The sequence below is a fragment of the Orcinus orca genome, chromosome 9 (genome assembly GCF_937001465.1).
Source record: "Orcinus orca chromosome 9, mOrcOrc1.1, whole genome shotgun sequence".
In the NCBI taxonomy this organism is placed as follows: domain Eukaryota; kingdom Metazoa; phylum Chordata; class Mammalia; order Artiodactyla; family Delphinidae; genus Orcinus; species Orcinus orca.
Window position 1 is genome coordinate 1,088,353 of NC_064567.1, and position 12,240 is coordinate 1,100,592.

Sequence of the window (12,240 nt, forward strand, 5' to 3'; positions counted from 1 at the left end):
CAGAGACGCGAGTTTGGCGTCTCGCCTGTCGCCCTGTCCCCCTACCCAGGGAGGCAGAGGGCGCGAGCGGCAGGGGGTCCTGGACGCTCTTGGACAGACCCACTCCATCCCGATTGCCTGACCATCACTTACATTTTCTTAATACGAATTTATTTCTAAACATCTTACTTAGGGCACATTTCCTGAGATAGACTCTTCAAGAAACAGTCATTACTGGCAAAACGGATGCAGCTACACACACGGCCGTTGCCGTGTCGGTGCTCATCCAGTGTGTCTGTACATATATGCATATGGGCGTGTTTCTAGCTCCGTATCCATATATGGAGTTGGACAATACATAACCCACCCTCTGTGCTTACAGTTCGTCAGGAAGAAAGATCTGATTCCCCAAATTCCATTTCTCCAGAGTCCCAGGAGATACGGCCCGAGAAGGTTTCGGTAAATAGAAAGGAACGCGAACCCCAGACCCGGTTTTGAGCATCTCGTTAGAGAGAAAGCTGTCCTGCCCTCACTAGCGGACAAGGTTGCTCTCATGTACTACCTGGGCCGTGGGTACGATCACATTCTCAGAGCACATCGCGCTCAGACACGGATCGCTGCTCGGTGGTTTTCTGTGTCCAGCAGCCCCACATGTCAGCCATCGGAAGGCGAGCCGGCTTCTGCAGACACTGGTCATTTCAATGCAGCGGGGCAGCTCAGCTTCCTCTGAACAATAGACCCGCGTTCGTTCCCGTTCTGGCCGAGCGCGTTCGTCAGACACCGAGATATGTAATTAAATATTTCTGGCGCCCAGAGGGAGCACATTTACACTTTAAAGAGAAACAGCTAAGCTAAGAGATAATTAGCATCACATGTGAGGGCTTTGCGGTAGAAGAATTCTCTCTCTCTGCTACTCTCTCACTCCTGGCTGTGTGCAATGACATCCACTAACGCTGCTCACTGTAAAAATGGACAACCCTTACTTTGCCAGCTAATGAGCGGTGGCCAGTGTCATTTTTGTGATGTTGCAGCTAGTAATATGAGCCCAGTTGCATAGTCACAAAAGTGATCATTGGAAACTGTGACTGTACTGCAGGGACAGAGTGGGAAGCCCCCTTTCTGAGCCTCTAACGACCTCTGACCTTGGCTTGCTGTTGGTTGCATGGCGTTCCTTCTCACTCAGTGACCCATGGGTTGGTTTGTATTACTAATCGTTCTTTCTCGGCGAATGCCTCCTGTTGCAGTCTATACTGATGATTTGTTCCAGTAAAGTAAAACCAGACAGCTGTGCATTCCTCATCTTCATGAATAATCCGCAGCTCTCTCTCGGGTCGACCAGATGAACGCTTTGGTGGACTGTGTGATGCCTCTGCTTTTCTCCTTGTGATGCTTTATGTGGTAACAATACAAGTACTGGTTCTGGGTAAATAAAACTCGAAACCATGGCCGCACCTGGATTTCCACTCGCGCCTCCTTGACTGCTGTAGCTGTTGGTAAATAGGTTTAGCACAGGGAGGGGCTGGCACGGGTGTTAAAATCACACCGAAACCTTCTTGGGTCCTGCCGAGGCAGCGGTCACAGCACGCTGGAGAAAAGAACACTTCAAACGCGTCGTACGATAGAGACCAGAATTGCAGTCTGGAGAAGCAAGTCACGGCCAAAGTAGCCAGTAATTTGCTCTCTAGCCACATTTCTTAGCCAGGGAGGTGATTCCTACTGCGTTTGGCCAAAGGGGGCCCGATCGGCCGGCTGTACATGGAGCACGGCTGGTCTGTTGCTTCCTTATGCTGTCCTTTCCTGCAACCCGCACGTTTCAAAGAAGGGCATCTTGTTGTTGTGTTTATTTCTTTTTCAATGTACCTTTTTTGTGCTTGGCCCCATCAGAAAAAATGAGCAAAACCGGGGCATTGGCCGAAAGTTGAGTTTAGCCTTTAGAAACACAAACAGGCCCGGCAGGTGGGAAACATAACAGGGTGTTGGAGGTGCCGAGCTGAGGTGGTTCACACCTGAAAGATTCCGTGACTGAGAAGCGTCCAGGAGAAAGTTCTGTTTGAAGGTGCAAGGCCTGTAAAAGTAAGCCACCCCGGCTCTGGTCTCACGGGCGAGCAAGCTCCGTGCTGCGCACACGCACACACAGCGCGTGCATCACGCCTGGACGCACACGCACGTGCACACGCACACACACGGCCTTCATCGGGCTGGCGGGCTCCCCACTGCTCACGCTGGAGACAAGTCCTTGGGGCCTGGCATCTATTCTGTCGGAGCTAAAGCTCACCGTTGCCTTGACAACCTGACTCGAGAATGGGAGGTTTTAGAAGGAGCTGGTAGATCTCTTTTCCAATCTCTTCTTCTCAAAGGGCTGAGAACTTCCCAGGGATCCTGGCACAGACGTTCCCTCAACTTAATCGCTTCCCCTTTCCTCTCCCTTAAACCCTAACACTGGGGTGTAGGTCAAAAGCAAGGATAGGCTCCAGCAGAAGCAGTGCCGTGGCCACGAGGATGCTGGGCCGCCTGTTGTACCCGGGTTTCTGGGTCCTCACCTCCCAGGCTCCCTGAGGTCCGGGCTTGAAACCTGGCTCTCAGCCGGGGAACAGCCACAGAGCACGTGCCGCTGCCCCGATGGCCCCGGGCGTGGCCGTCTCCGGGCACATCTTACGTGGACCGCACGGCCACCTCCTGCCACTTCCCTGGTGCCGTTCTGGGGGTGGAGTCTCCCTTCAGAAGCGCCTATTCTGTTCACTCCATAGCGGAAGTAGGAAAGCAACAGAGCTCTGACATTTGGGCAATAAATGTCATTTTATGTGACATTAAAATACCCACTCAGCTCACCCATCAGCTACAGCACTCGACTCCCTCCCAATCCCACACTGTCTCAGGGGTTTGTAGCAACAGAACCCGCTGATTGAATTTCCACTTTCAACTATTTCCATGCTGAGCAGACAAGCCTTTGCAGAGAAATGTGACATTTTCCCATTTCCAGCATACGAAGAAAAAGATTTTTCTCTACTGTCATTCTTTTTAAACTTTAACTTCGCGTCTTATATCACAGAAATTCACAGCACATTTTAGAGCACACGCCCCTCACACATTTTTTCCCTCCAATTAACCAAAATTCTGTCTTTAATTTTCTTTATTTAGAAAGATTTTACTGAGAATTTGGATATAATTTGTAAACATGATTAGTTGTTTCACTGAATTACAAAAACTATCAAGCTTGTACAGTGAATTTCCTAGCAGTGCTCTGTAGTGATTTAGGATTTGGTTACAAAATCTTAATCTACGCTTCTTGTTAATTTTCATGAATTCTGACCTAAAATCTGCACAACCGAGTTGTTTGCAACATAATCAACGCTTCTTGTTAATTTTCATAAATTCTAACCTAAAATCTGCACAAACAAGTTGTTTTAAACATAATCAGATTTATAAAAACGGAAATATGTGTCTTGGACATAATGAGGCTTCTCTGTAATTTAGATATCCTTACAAAGCTGACAGATCAGGAAGTGTCTTTAAGATGCTGTTTTGAGACATCCCAGTAACGCTGCATTCCAATGTGACGTCTAGACTGTAAGAAACGCGGAGTGTAAATTGCAAAACTCAAAAATTTAAGAGAAGAATCTAGACATATCACAACAACAACGGAAGTCAAATTATCTAGAGCAAGGGGTGGGGAGTGGGGGGGCTCACGCTGATGGCTCTGTTGACCGCAGGCCAGAGTTCATACTTGTAAAGGGAAAAACAGAACTGTGAAAATGTAAGAATTGTTTTCAAAGCTCTGTTTAATAATTTAATATTGAAAAGAGAAATAAACCTTTGAAAATGTGTGCATAATTTTGATCTTCTTTGTCAAAACAGGGTATTGCAAAATGATGTCCAAGAGCCGGTCTGTTTGCTTTGGCGTATGGGCTGTTGGGATGGCTGCTACAGAGTCTGGTACATAATCATAACTTCTGTGTCTCTCTTTATTTCAGAAAAGTAAACAAGTGCTACAGGGGCCGTTCTTGTCCAATAATTGTCCACTGCAGGCAAGTACAACTTTTAACCTGGATTAAGAAGTGTTCACTACCTCAAAAGTAACCACTATTAAATATAGGAACTGAACCTCCTGATTGCTTAATAAGTATATCTAACTGGTACTTCTAAAGGCAACCGAGGAGATAAACTTATTTTGTCTTAAACCCTCCTGGGACCGCTGCGCAAACGCTGTGAGACAGTGTGTGTGGTGTGTGGAGTGCTCTCGGCCCAGCACGCCTCGCAGACGTTTGGAAACCTGCGCAGAGGCTGGGGCCAGTTATGAACAGGACAGACCTGGAATCAAACGAGTGGCCTTCGGGTGAAAGTTCAGTGGCTCAAGTGTCCTCGAGTGGGTTCCCCCCAACCAAGAAGAAAGATCCACTGGAAGAAAACTCCCTCCGAGGGCGAGCTCTTCCCCGAGCTCCTACCCACCGCTTTTGGTGAAGAAGTGTGCTCAATTGTCTAGAACTGTCTTCAGAGTATTCCTTTCTGCCTGGGATCAAAAGGAGTCAGGTCTCCAAAGATCAAACACCAAGTCTGTCCAGTCAGTCAAGAAGTCTGTGCATGCATGTGTCTGAGTGTGTGTGTGTCGGAGTGTGTGTGCCTGTGTGTGCGTCTGTGTGTGTGTGCACCTGCATGAGTGTGTGTGTATCTGAGTATGTGGGTGTGGAATGAGTGTGCCTGTGTGTCTGTGTGTGCATGCACCTGCATGAGTGTGTGTGTATCTTAGTGTGTGGGTGTGGAATGTGTGTGCACCCGCATGAGTGTGTCTGAGTGTGTGGGTGTCAGAGTGTGTGTGTCTGTGTGTGCGTATCTGTGTGTGCACCTGCATGAGTGTGTGTGTATCTGAGTGTGTGGGTGTGGAATGTGTGTGCCTGTGTGTGTGCACCTGCATGTGTGTGTGTGTGTGTGTGTGTGTGTGTTTCTGTGTCGGTCCATGAGAGAAGACGAGGTGTGCAGAGTGTGGTCTGCACCTCTCGAGGTGTGGATACACCTCGAGAGCTGGACCAGAGCACCTTTAACCCGCCCGTGGAGAACCGTCTCCAGTTCTGAGGCAGATCTGGGCAGAGCTGTGTGACGTGAGCTGAAGGGAACTGAGGAAACCCTCGGCCACAGGCCGGTCACTTGGGCGTCGGCGACACTGGCATGGCGGCATCCCCACCTCTGGAGCGCAGGTGGGCACAGCGCAATGCGGAATCATTCTCTTTCCAACCGAGGCTTTTTCCACCGTTTGTTTGAGGCCAAACTCAGCGACTCTTTGCTGTGAAAGGATAAGCGGCAGGCTCCCGGGCCGCTGGCCGGCCCACAGGCCCGAGACTGAGAGCACGGTCACACGGCTCCCCAAGTCCTGAAATGGAGACGCTGGTCTTCTCCTTAGGTTGGCTGATTCTGCCAGGAGTAACACCATCCTCTTACTTACATGCTGCCCGTGGGCGTGAGGACAGCCTGCTTGACCTAAGGACCATCTCAGGGCACATGATGCAGGAGGAGAGATGCAGGGCTACTTCCTCCGAGAAGAGGCGCCTTCCTTTTCCCTCATTGGCTATTGTCGAGCCACAATTCAGAACGTTCTTACAACTCTCGTCCAGGTGGTGATTATTCCCATTACAGCTGGGGGACGAGGGGGGATGAAGAGAGGCTCCGTTGCAGTGACGGGGGACATGTGCACCCCGCTCCTTAGAGGGACGGACAGACGGCCCCCCGAGGGTGTGGACACACGAGACCTGCACCCGTCCTTCTTCCCCTGCTCACAGCTGGCCTCTTGCAGACACTTTGAATACAAATGCCATCAACTCTGACACTGCTAGGCATTTCTTTATTTCATTTTTTTTCTGACAAAATTTGCTGAATCTTTGACCAAAGAGGGGAGAAAAAAGGAAGAAAGGAACAAATCAACACAGGCACAACAGCTAATCCGCACCACTGTTAGCTCAGGGCTGAAAGCGCTCCAGCCTCCCCTCTGCCCCTCCTCTTCCCCCTCCCCCTCCTCCTCCTTCCCCTTCTCTTCCCCCTCCCCCTCCTCCTCCTTCCCCTTCTCTTCCCCTCCCCCTCCCCTCCCCTTCCCCTCCCCCCTCCCCTGCCCTCCCCCTCCCCTCCACTCCCCTCCACTCCCCTCCTCCTCCCCTCCACTCCCCTCCCCCTCCCCTCCACTCCCCTCCACTCCCCTCCTCCTCCCCTCCACTCCCCTCCCCCTCCCCGCCACTCCCCTCCCCCTCCCCTCCCCTCCCCCTCCCCCTCCCCTCCCCTCCCCCTCCCCTCCCCTCCCCTCCCCCTCCCCCTCCCCTCCCCTTCCCCCTCCCCTCCACTCCCCTCCACTCCCCTCCACTCCCCTCCACTCCCCTCCCCTTCCCTTCCCCTCCCCCTCCCCTCCCCTCCCCTTCTCTTCCCTTCCCCTCCCCCTCCCCTCCCCTTCCCCTCCCCTCCCCTTCCCCCTCCCCTCCACTCCCCTCCACTCCCCTCCCCTTCCCTTCCCCTCCCCCTCCCCTCCCCTTCCCTTCCCTTCCCCTCCCCCTCCCCTCCCCTTCCCTTCCCTTCCCCTCCCCCTCCCCTCCCCTCCCCTCCCCTTCCCTTCCCCTCCCCTCCCCTCCCCTCCCCTTCCCTTCCCTTCCCCTCCCCTCCCCTCCCCTCCCCTTCCCCTCCCCTCCCCTCCCCTCCCCTCCCCCTCCCCTCCCTCTCCCCTCCCCTCCCCTCCCCTCCCCTCCCCTTCCCCTCCCCTCCCCTTCCCCTTCCCCCTCCCCTCCCCTTCCCCCTCCCCTCCCCTCCCCCTCCCCTCCCCTCCCCTCCCCCTCCCCTCCCCCTCCCCTCCTCCTCCCCCTCCATTCCCATCCTCCTCCCCTCTCCCACCCTGACCCCCCTCACCCCCTTTCTTTCTCTTCCTCTCCAATTCTCCACACTGCCCTCCTCTCCTCTCATGGGCCCCCCTTGAGCACAGAGGCAAGGTGCCATCGTTGGCGTGTGGGGAGTGGGGACAGCGTGGTGCGTGTGTCCTCATCTCTCTCCTTCTATTGACAGTGACGGCGCGGGCAGGAGCGGCACCTACATCCTGATCGACATGGTTCTCAATAAGATGGCCAAAGGTAAGGCTCGGAGCGGGGCTGCTCTGTGCGGCTCAGAGCCGGCTGGGGTTGCCATGGCAACCTCGGTGCAGCAGTCACAGAAATCCTCGGGGAAAATTAGCCTGAGCCGCAGGAAGGCTGTTTGCGGCAAAGCGCGTCCATTTCTAAGGTTCCTCCTTCGTCACCTCCGCCCGGGGTCACACACTGGGCTCAGCGCACAGTCGGTGACGCGTGAGTGCTCGCTGAGGACGTCCTGTGTTAACACCAGGAGTGAGGAGAAGGCAGCCCTGATCTTCCAGCGTTTCAGCAGCTCAGAATAGCCTTAAATCCTCCCTGTTATTCAAACTATATCCGCAAAATTCAGAGCCACCTAAAATCTCTTGGAGTGAGTGTCTCTAAAATAGGTCACCTTCGGATGCCCCTTTGTAACATCGTTTTAGCACATGAATCGCTCTCCGTGGTCCTGGGCCTTTCCCTCCTAAAGACAGTGTCCGGGGACTTGGGGTTAGCGTGCTGTGATCTGAGCACAGACCTGGGATGAGTTCATGGCTTGGGTGGAGTTTAACCCATGAGAGTGCAGGGACCAAACGGGGCTGGGGCTCCCCAGGCGTGGTCCACAGGACAAACCCGTGAGGTGTCCCCTTAGAGGCCAGTAGTCAACTGGGAGAAGATTCTCTCAGACCCGCCTCTGGGAGAACCACGCACCCGTCAGCAGGGAGACCCTAACCTGGCCTGGAAAGGCGCTTCCTTATTCTTGAGCTGCCTGTCAGCCGCCAGGGAACTGGGCAGGACACACTGCGATGAGTGACGTCTTACGGTCTCCTTCCCACCTGTGAAAACGTCTTCCTCTCCACATTGACACACACTCACGCACACACGCACACGTGTGTTCTTAGCTAGGGCACCCACCTTCCAGGACGCCCACCCTTCATCCTGTGCCTGCAGTAAGAGCAGACACTGATTACAGAAATGGATTTCTATACATTGTCACACCACTGTCGGCAGCTCTGAAATAGGCATCTTTCTTATCCCATTTCTCCTGGTTAAAAGAAAAACAGAACACGTCTTTAGCCCAAGGATATCGACGTGTGAGGATAAAATAAGAGCCATTGTGTTACACGCGAGGACTAGAGAGCTTGAGCGTTACCAGCACTACAGCTAGTAAGCATGTGACCAGCCGGGACCCAGGACTGGCCCCCTTGTGCCGCAGGCTCCCTGCCGGCTCCGGGGCGGGGAGGCAGGGGTGCGGGACGGTGGGCCGGGCTCACACCACCAGAGACCGTATTTCACGCCCTGAAGTAGCTCTGAGCTGTGATGTGCAAACAAAGAAACAACGAAGCAAATGCAAATGCTCTGACGGTGCTTTTTAATAACATGTTTTGGCCTTAGATCCAAAAAGCTAACTTTTTTGGCGGAAAGGTCATTTGTTCCCCGTCCAGTAATGCCTCTGTGTCCCATCGACTGTATCTGTCTCTTCATTTGCAAACGCGCCGTCACTCCGAGCCGGCAGCCCACAGCGGAATTCCTGCTTCTCCCCCATCCTGCTCCCCTGTCTGCTGTCACATGTAGCGTTTCCCAGTCTATCAAACCAAATGCCTTCCGAGAATGCAGATCCCCTTGCGTGTTTGAGGTGCCGCCTTTGTGTGTAAGCAAGTGACACAGGAACCCACTGCGTATACACCGTGTGGCATGGCGCCCGGCTCGTCCCAAGGACAGGCGCCCCAGCGGTACCGGTACCGGGGCGGGGGGAATACCCGGGTGTCCACGCAGCAGGTGTGAGGGCACCTGGAGCAGGACAGTGCCGCAGCCCCGGGGGCGGGGCCGACTCCATCCCGGCTGCCCCCCGCCCCGCCTGCCCCTGGGCCCGAGGTGCCTGCCCCGTCCTGTCAAATCCCACTTGAGGCTCGGCTGCGGCAACAGTGCGAGCCCAGCCATGTGGAACTGACCCGGGAGGGCGGTCTCCAGGCTCTTTCAGAGATTGGTCACCCCTCATTCTGCCCCTGACCTGCTCCCCTCTGCCCGGGGGCCCGCGCTGTGAAATCCCCTGACCCGGGGCCCAGGCTGCAGTCTCGGGCCAGATCAAAGGGCAGGGCGGCCCCTCGGCCTGCGAGGTGGGCCTTTCCCAGGCCGCCCCGGCGAGCGGCCGCCGGGGTTTTGTTCTGGGCCGGGCTCGCGGGGCCGGGCGGCCAGGGCCACCTTTGTCTGGCCTGAGAAGCCGGAGGCCCGTGCTGCCGGCCCGCGTTCATCAAATGATCAAAGGTTCTGGGCCTGGACACGAAGCCTTTCTTCCTGTTCCCTTTTTCTTAAAGGAATGAATTGCAGGAGGACCGAAGAATGCCTCTCCCAAGCTGTCCTGCAGCCCGGCGCCTGCGTCGGCCCTGGGCTCTGAGGCTGGCCGGGGACACTCGGGCAGCCCAGCCAGCCACAGCCTGGAGCCTGGGCCGGGCACATGGGCTTCGGGGAGTAAAGCCTTTGATGCAGCAGGAATCGTAAGGGGCTTTCGGCACCGTCTGGTCTGTCAGCGAGCAGACAGGATGCGGTTGGAAGTCTGAGTTGGGGGGCTGGTTCTCTGCCCGGGTTTGTGGCGGGAAAGTCAGGGGTCAACCTGTAAAATTCTTCCACACGTTTTTCCCGTGGCTGCGAACACGCGTCTAACTCGGGCTAATATTTTGGGTCAGAATCAGGGTTCGGTAGCGTTCCTCTCTCACCTAGGGACTGAGCTCAGACGTAGCAATGTTGGTTTTGCAGCCGAGATATTCTCCAAGCTTGTGCCTCTTACGTTTTTGTCCGTGACCTCTCTTTGCCCAGGGTCACCACAATTTTTCAAACAAATGGAGAGCACCAGGCGGATGGTGGGGCTTCCCGAGGACCACATGTGCTGGGTCACCTGGAGGTGGCCTCAAGGGCTGTCCCTCACCGGGGGCCACGGAGGAAGCCCCACCTCTGGGAAGCTGGCCGTGCCGCCCTGAGCCTCCCGGCTCCTGGGGTGTCCGCAGGCCTGGACTGTCCTGGGGGCCTGTTCCTGTCATTTGGCAGGAACTGCAGCAGGACTGGGATGTCATGGTGTGACGTGGGGTGCCGGCCCGAGTCGGCAGGTGCGCCTGGAGACGCCTCTTAAGCTCGCGTCGGCCGCGAGTTCGTCCTAAGCGGTCTCAGCACGGAGTGTGAAGGGATGTGCAGCGCCCGCGTGGCCGTCTGTCCAGCTCCCGGTCTCCATCCTCAGGAAGCTCGTCTTCTTTACTATGTCCCTGTCACATGGTGGCATCAGTAAGCATCTCCTCATGCACAATCTCCATCGTGCCTCCTGTGTCTGTGACTCTGACAGCTCTTGGGACCTCACATGAGTGGAATCAGACAGTGTGTGCCCTTCTGTGCCTCGCTTATGTCACTGAGCGTCACGTCCTCAAGGTGCACCGTGTTGGAGCCAGTGGCAGGATTTCCTTCCTGCTGAGGCTGAATGACGTTCCGTTGCAGGGGTGGGGACCACGGGTAGCTTATCCGTCATCCATCTGTAGACACTCGGGTCGCTCCCACTTTCAGCTGCTGAATTAATGCTGCTATGATCGTGGGTGTGCAAACATCTCTTTGAGCTTCTGCTTTCAGTTCTTTGGGGTTATACACCCCGTGTGGAATTGCTGGATCGCATGGCAGTTTTATTTCTGATTTCTTGAGGACCCTCCGTACTGTTTTCCACGGCAGCTGCACCATTTTCCATTCCCACCAACAGTGCATAAGGAAGGGCTCCAGTTCCCACACCCCCTTCAACACTTGTGTCATTTTCTGGGGTTTTGATAGTAGCCATCCTCATGGCTGGGAAGCAGCATCTCGCTGTGGGTTTGCTTTGCATTTTCCTAAGGACTAGAGATGTTGAGCACCTTTTCATGTGTGTGTCAACCATTTGGACATTTTCTTTGGAGAAGTGTCTATTCAAGTTCTTTGCCCATTTTTTAATTGGGCTGTTTGGTTTTTTGTCATTGAGGTGTAGGAGTTCTTTATATATTGTGAATATTAAACCCTTATCAGATGTGTGATTTGCAAATATTTTCTCCCATTCTGGGAGAAGTAACACTTCGTGGCTCGTTGAACTTTTAAAACCCAGCACTCCCCCAGAGCTGCACTGTTCAGGGCATTAGCCATCAGCCACGTGTGGCAACTTACATGATAAGATTGAAACGCTGACCACATGCCAGGCGCCCCAATACACAGGTGCCCGGGGGCTGCCAAACAGGCGGTGCAGACGGAAAACGCGCCCGTAACGGGAAGTCCCGTTGGGTGGCCGTGCTCCAGGGAGCAGAGCTGAAGGTGGTCATCCACGTGTGTCCGGTCCTCCATCTCTTCTGTCTCTCGGCCCTGCTCCCTCCGTCCCTTCCTCTGTGGCCTTGGACTGGCCTCCCCGCTCGCTCCTGTGCCCGTCTCTTCTGCACACAGCGGTCAGCAGGATGTTAAAGAGAGAGATCTCGGGAGGCCCCACGTGTTCGTAGCCCCTCTCTCTGGGCCACGCCGGCTCCTTCCTGCAGAACCCAGGACCCGGCCCTGGTCTGCGGGGGACGTGCCCCCCACTCCCTTTCCCCACTCGTGGACCCTGCTGTCCCCCTCGGCCACCATCGCGGTATCGTTCCCCCTTTTGGCAAATACGGGCTGAACCACAGAAGTGTGTTCCAGCCTAGTACTTACTGAGCACCCAGAATACATGGTGAGCAAGGGAACGATCTGCCCTCCTGGGCTTTACACTCCATGCGGAGAAGCAGGTGGGGGCTGCAGCTGTGACTTGGGGCCCCGGGATGCAGGGGCAGTGGCAGGGTCGCTTCGCCCCACGCCTGTCACAGAGCCCCGTACGCGTCTGTAGCCCGTTCCTCACAGCCCCAAGGGGCCCTGAGGGCTCATTGATTCCGACACTTGGTTGCAAACTGAGGAAGCAGATCCCCAGAGGTTTGGTGACGTGCCGGAAGGCAACCAGCTGGCCAGGCTGATGCGGAGCCTGGTCTTTCTGCAAATGGCAGAGCCCAGGAGCTTAGGGGGCGGCACTGCAGAGGCATGGCCAGGCTGCGCGGTCCGGGGACAGGGGTGGAGCAGGTAGCTGGGTCTGTTAGGGCCGCAGCAGAAACTCCGCCAGGGAGGGGACCTGGAACCACAGGCTCGCTGACCGGATCCATCTGGAGCCGCTGGGGAAGGAGGACGTGCAGTGGGTCCC

General features: G+C 55.3%; 1 protein-coding gene across 12 annotated transcripts in view; it reads left to right on the forward strand.

The window, feature by feature from the left end:
• PTPRN2 (protein tyrosine phosphatase receptor type N2) overlaps nucleotides 1-12,240 on the forward strand; it is a 692,817-nt gene that overhangs the window by 664,200 nt on the left and 16,377 nt on the right. For 10 of the 12 annotated variants that reach the window (XM_049715043.1, XM_049715044.1, XM_049715042.1 and 7 more), the window contains 2 exons: nucleotides 3,951-4,004; nucleotides 7,006-7,070. In XM_049715043.1, the coding sequence (XP_049571000.1) occupies nucleotides 3,951-4,004; nucleotides 7,006-7,070 (119 nt within the window). Of the gene's footprint in view, nucleotides 1-3,950; nucleotides 4,005-7,005; nucleotides 7,071-8,099; nucleotides 8,211-9,358; nucleotides 12,117-12,240 lie in introns of those variants that run through there. The other 2 variants (XR_007479337.1, XR_007479336.1) reach the window with 2 other exon arrangements.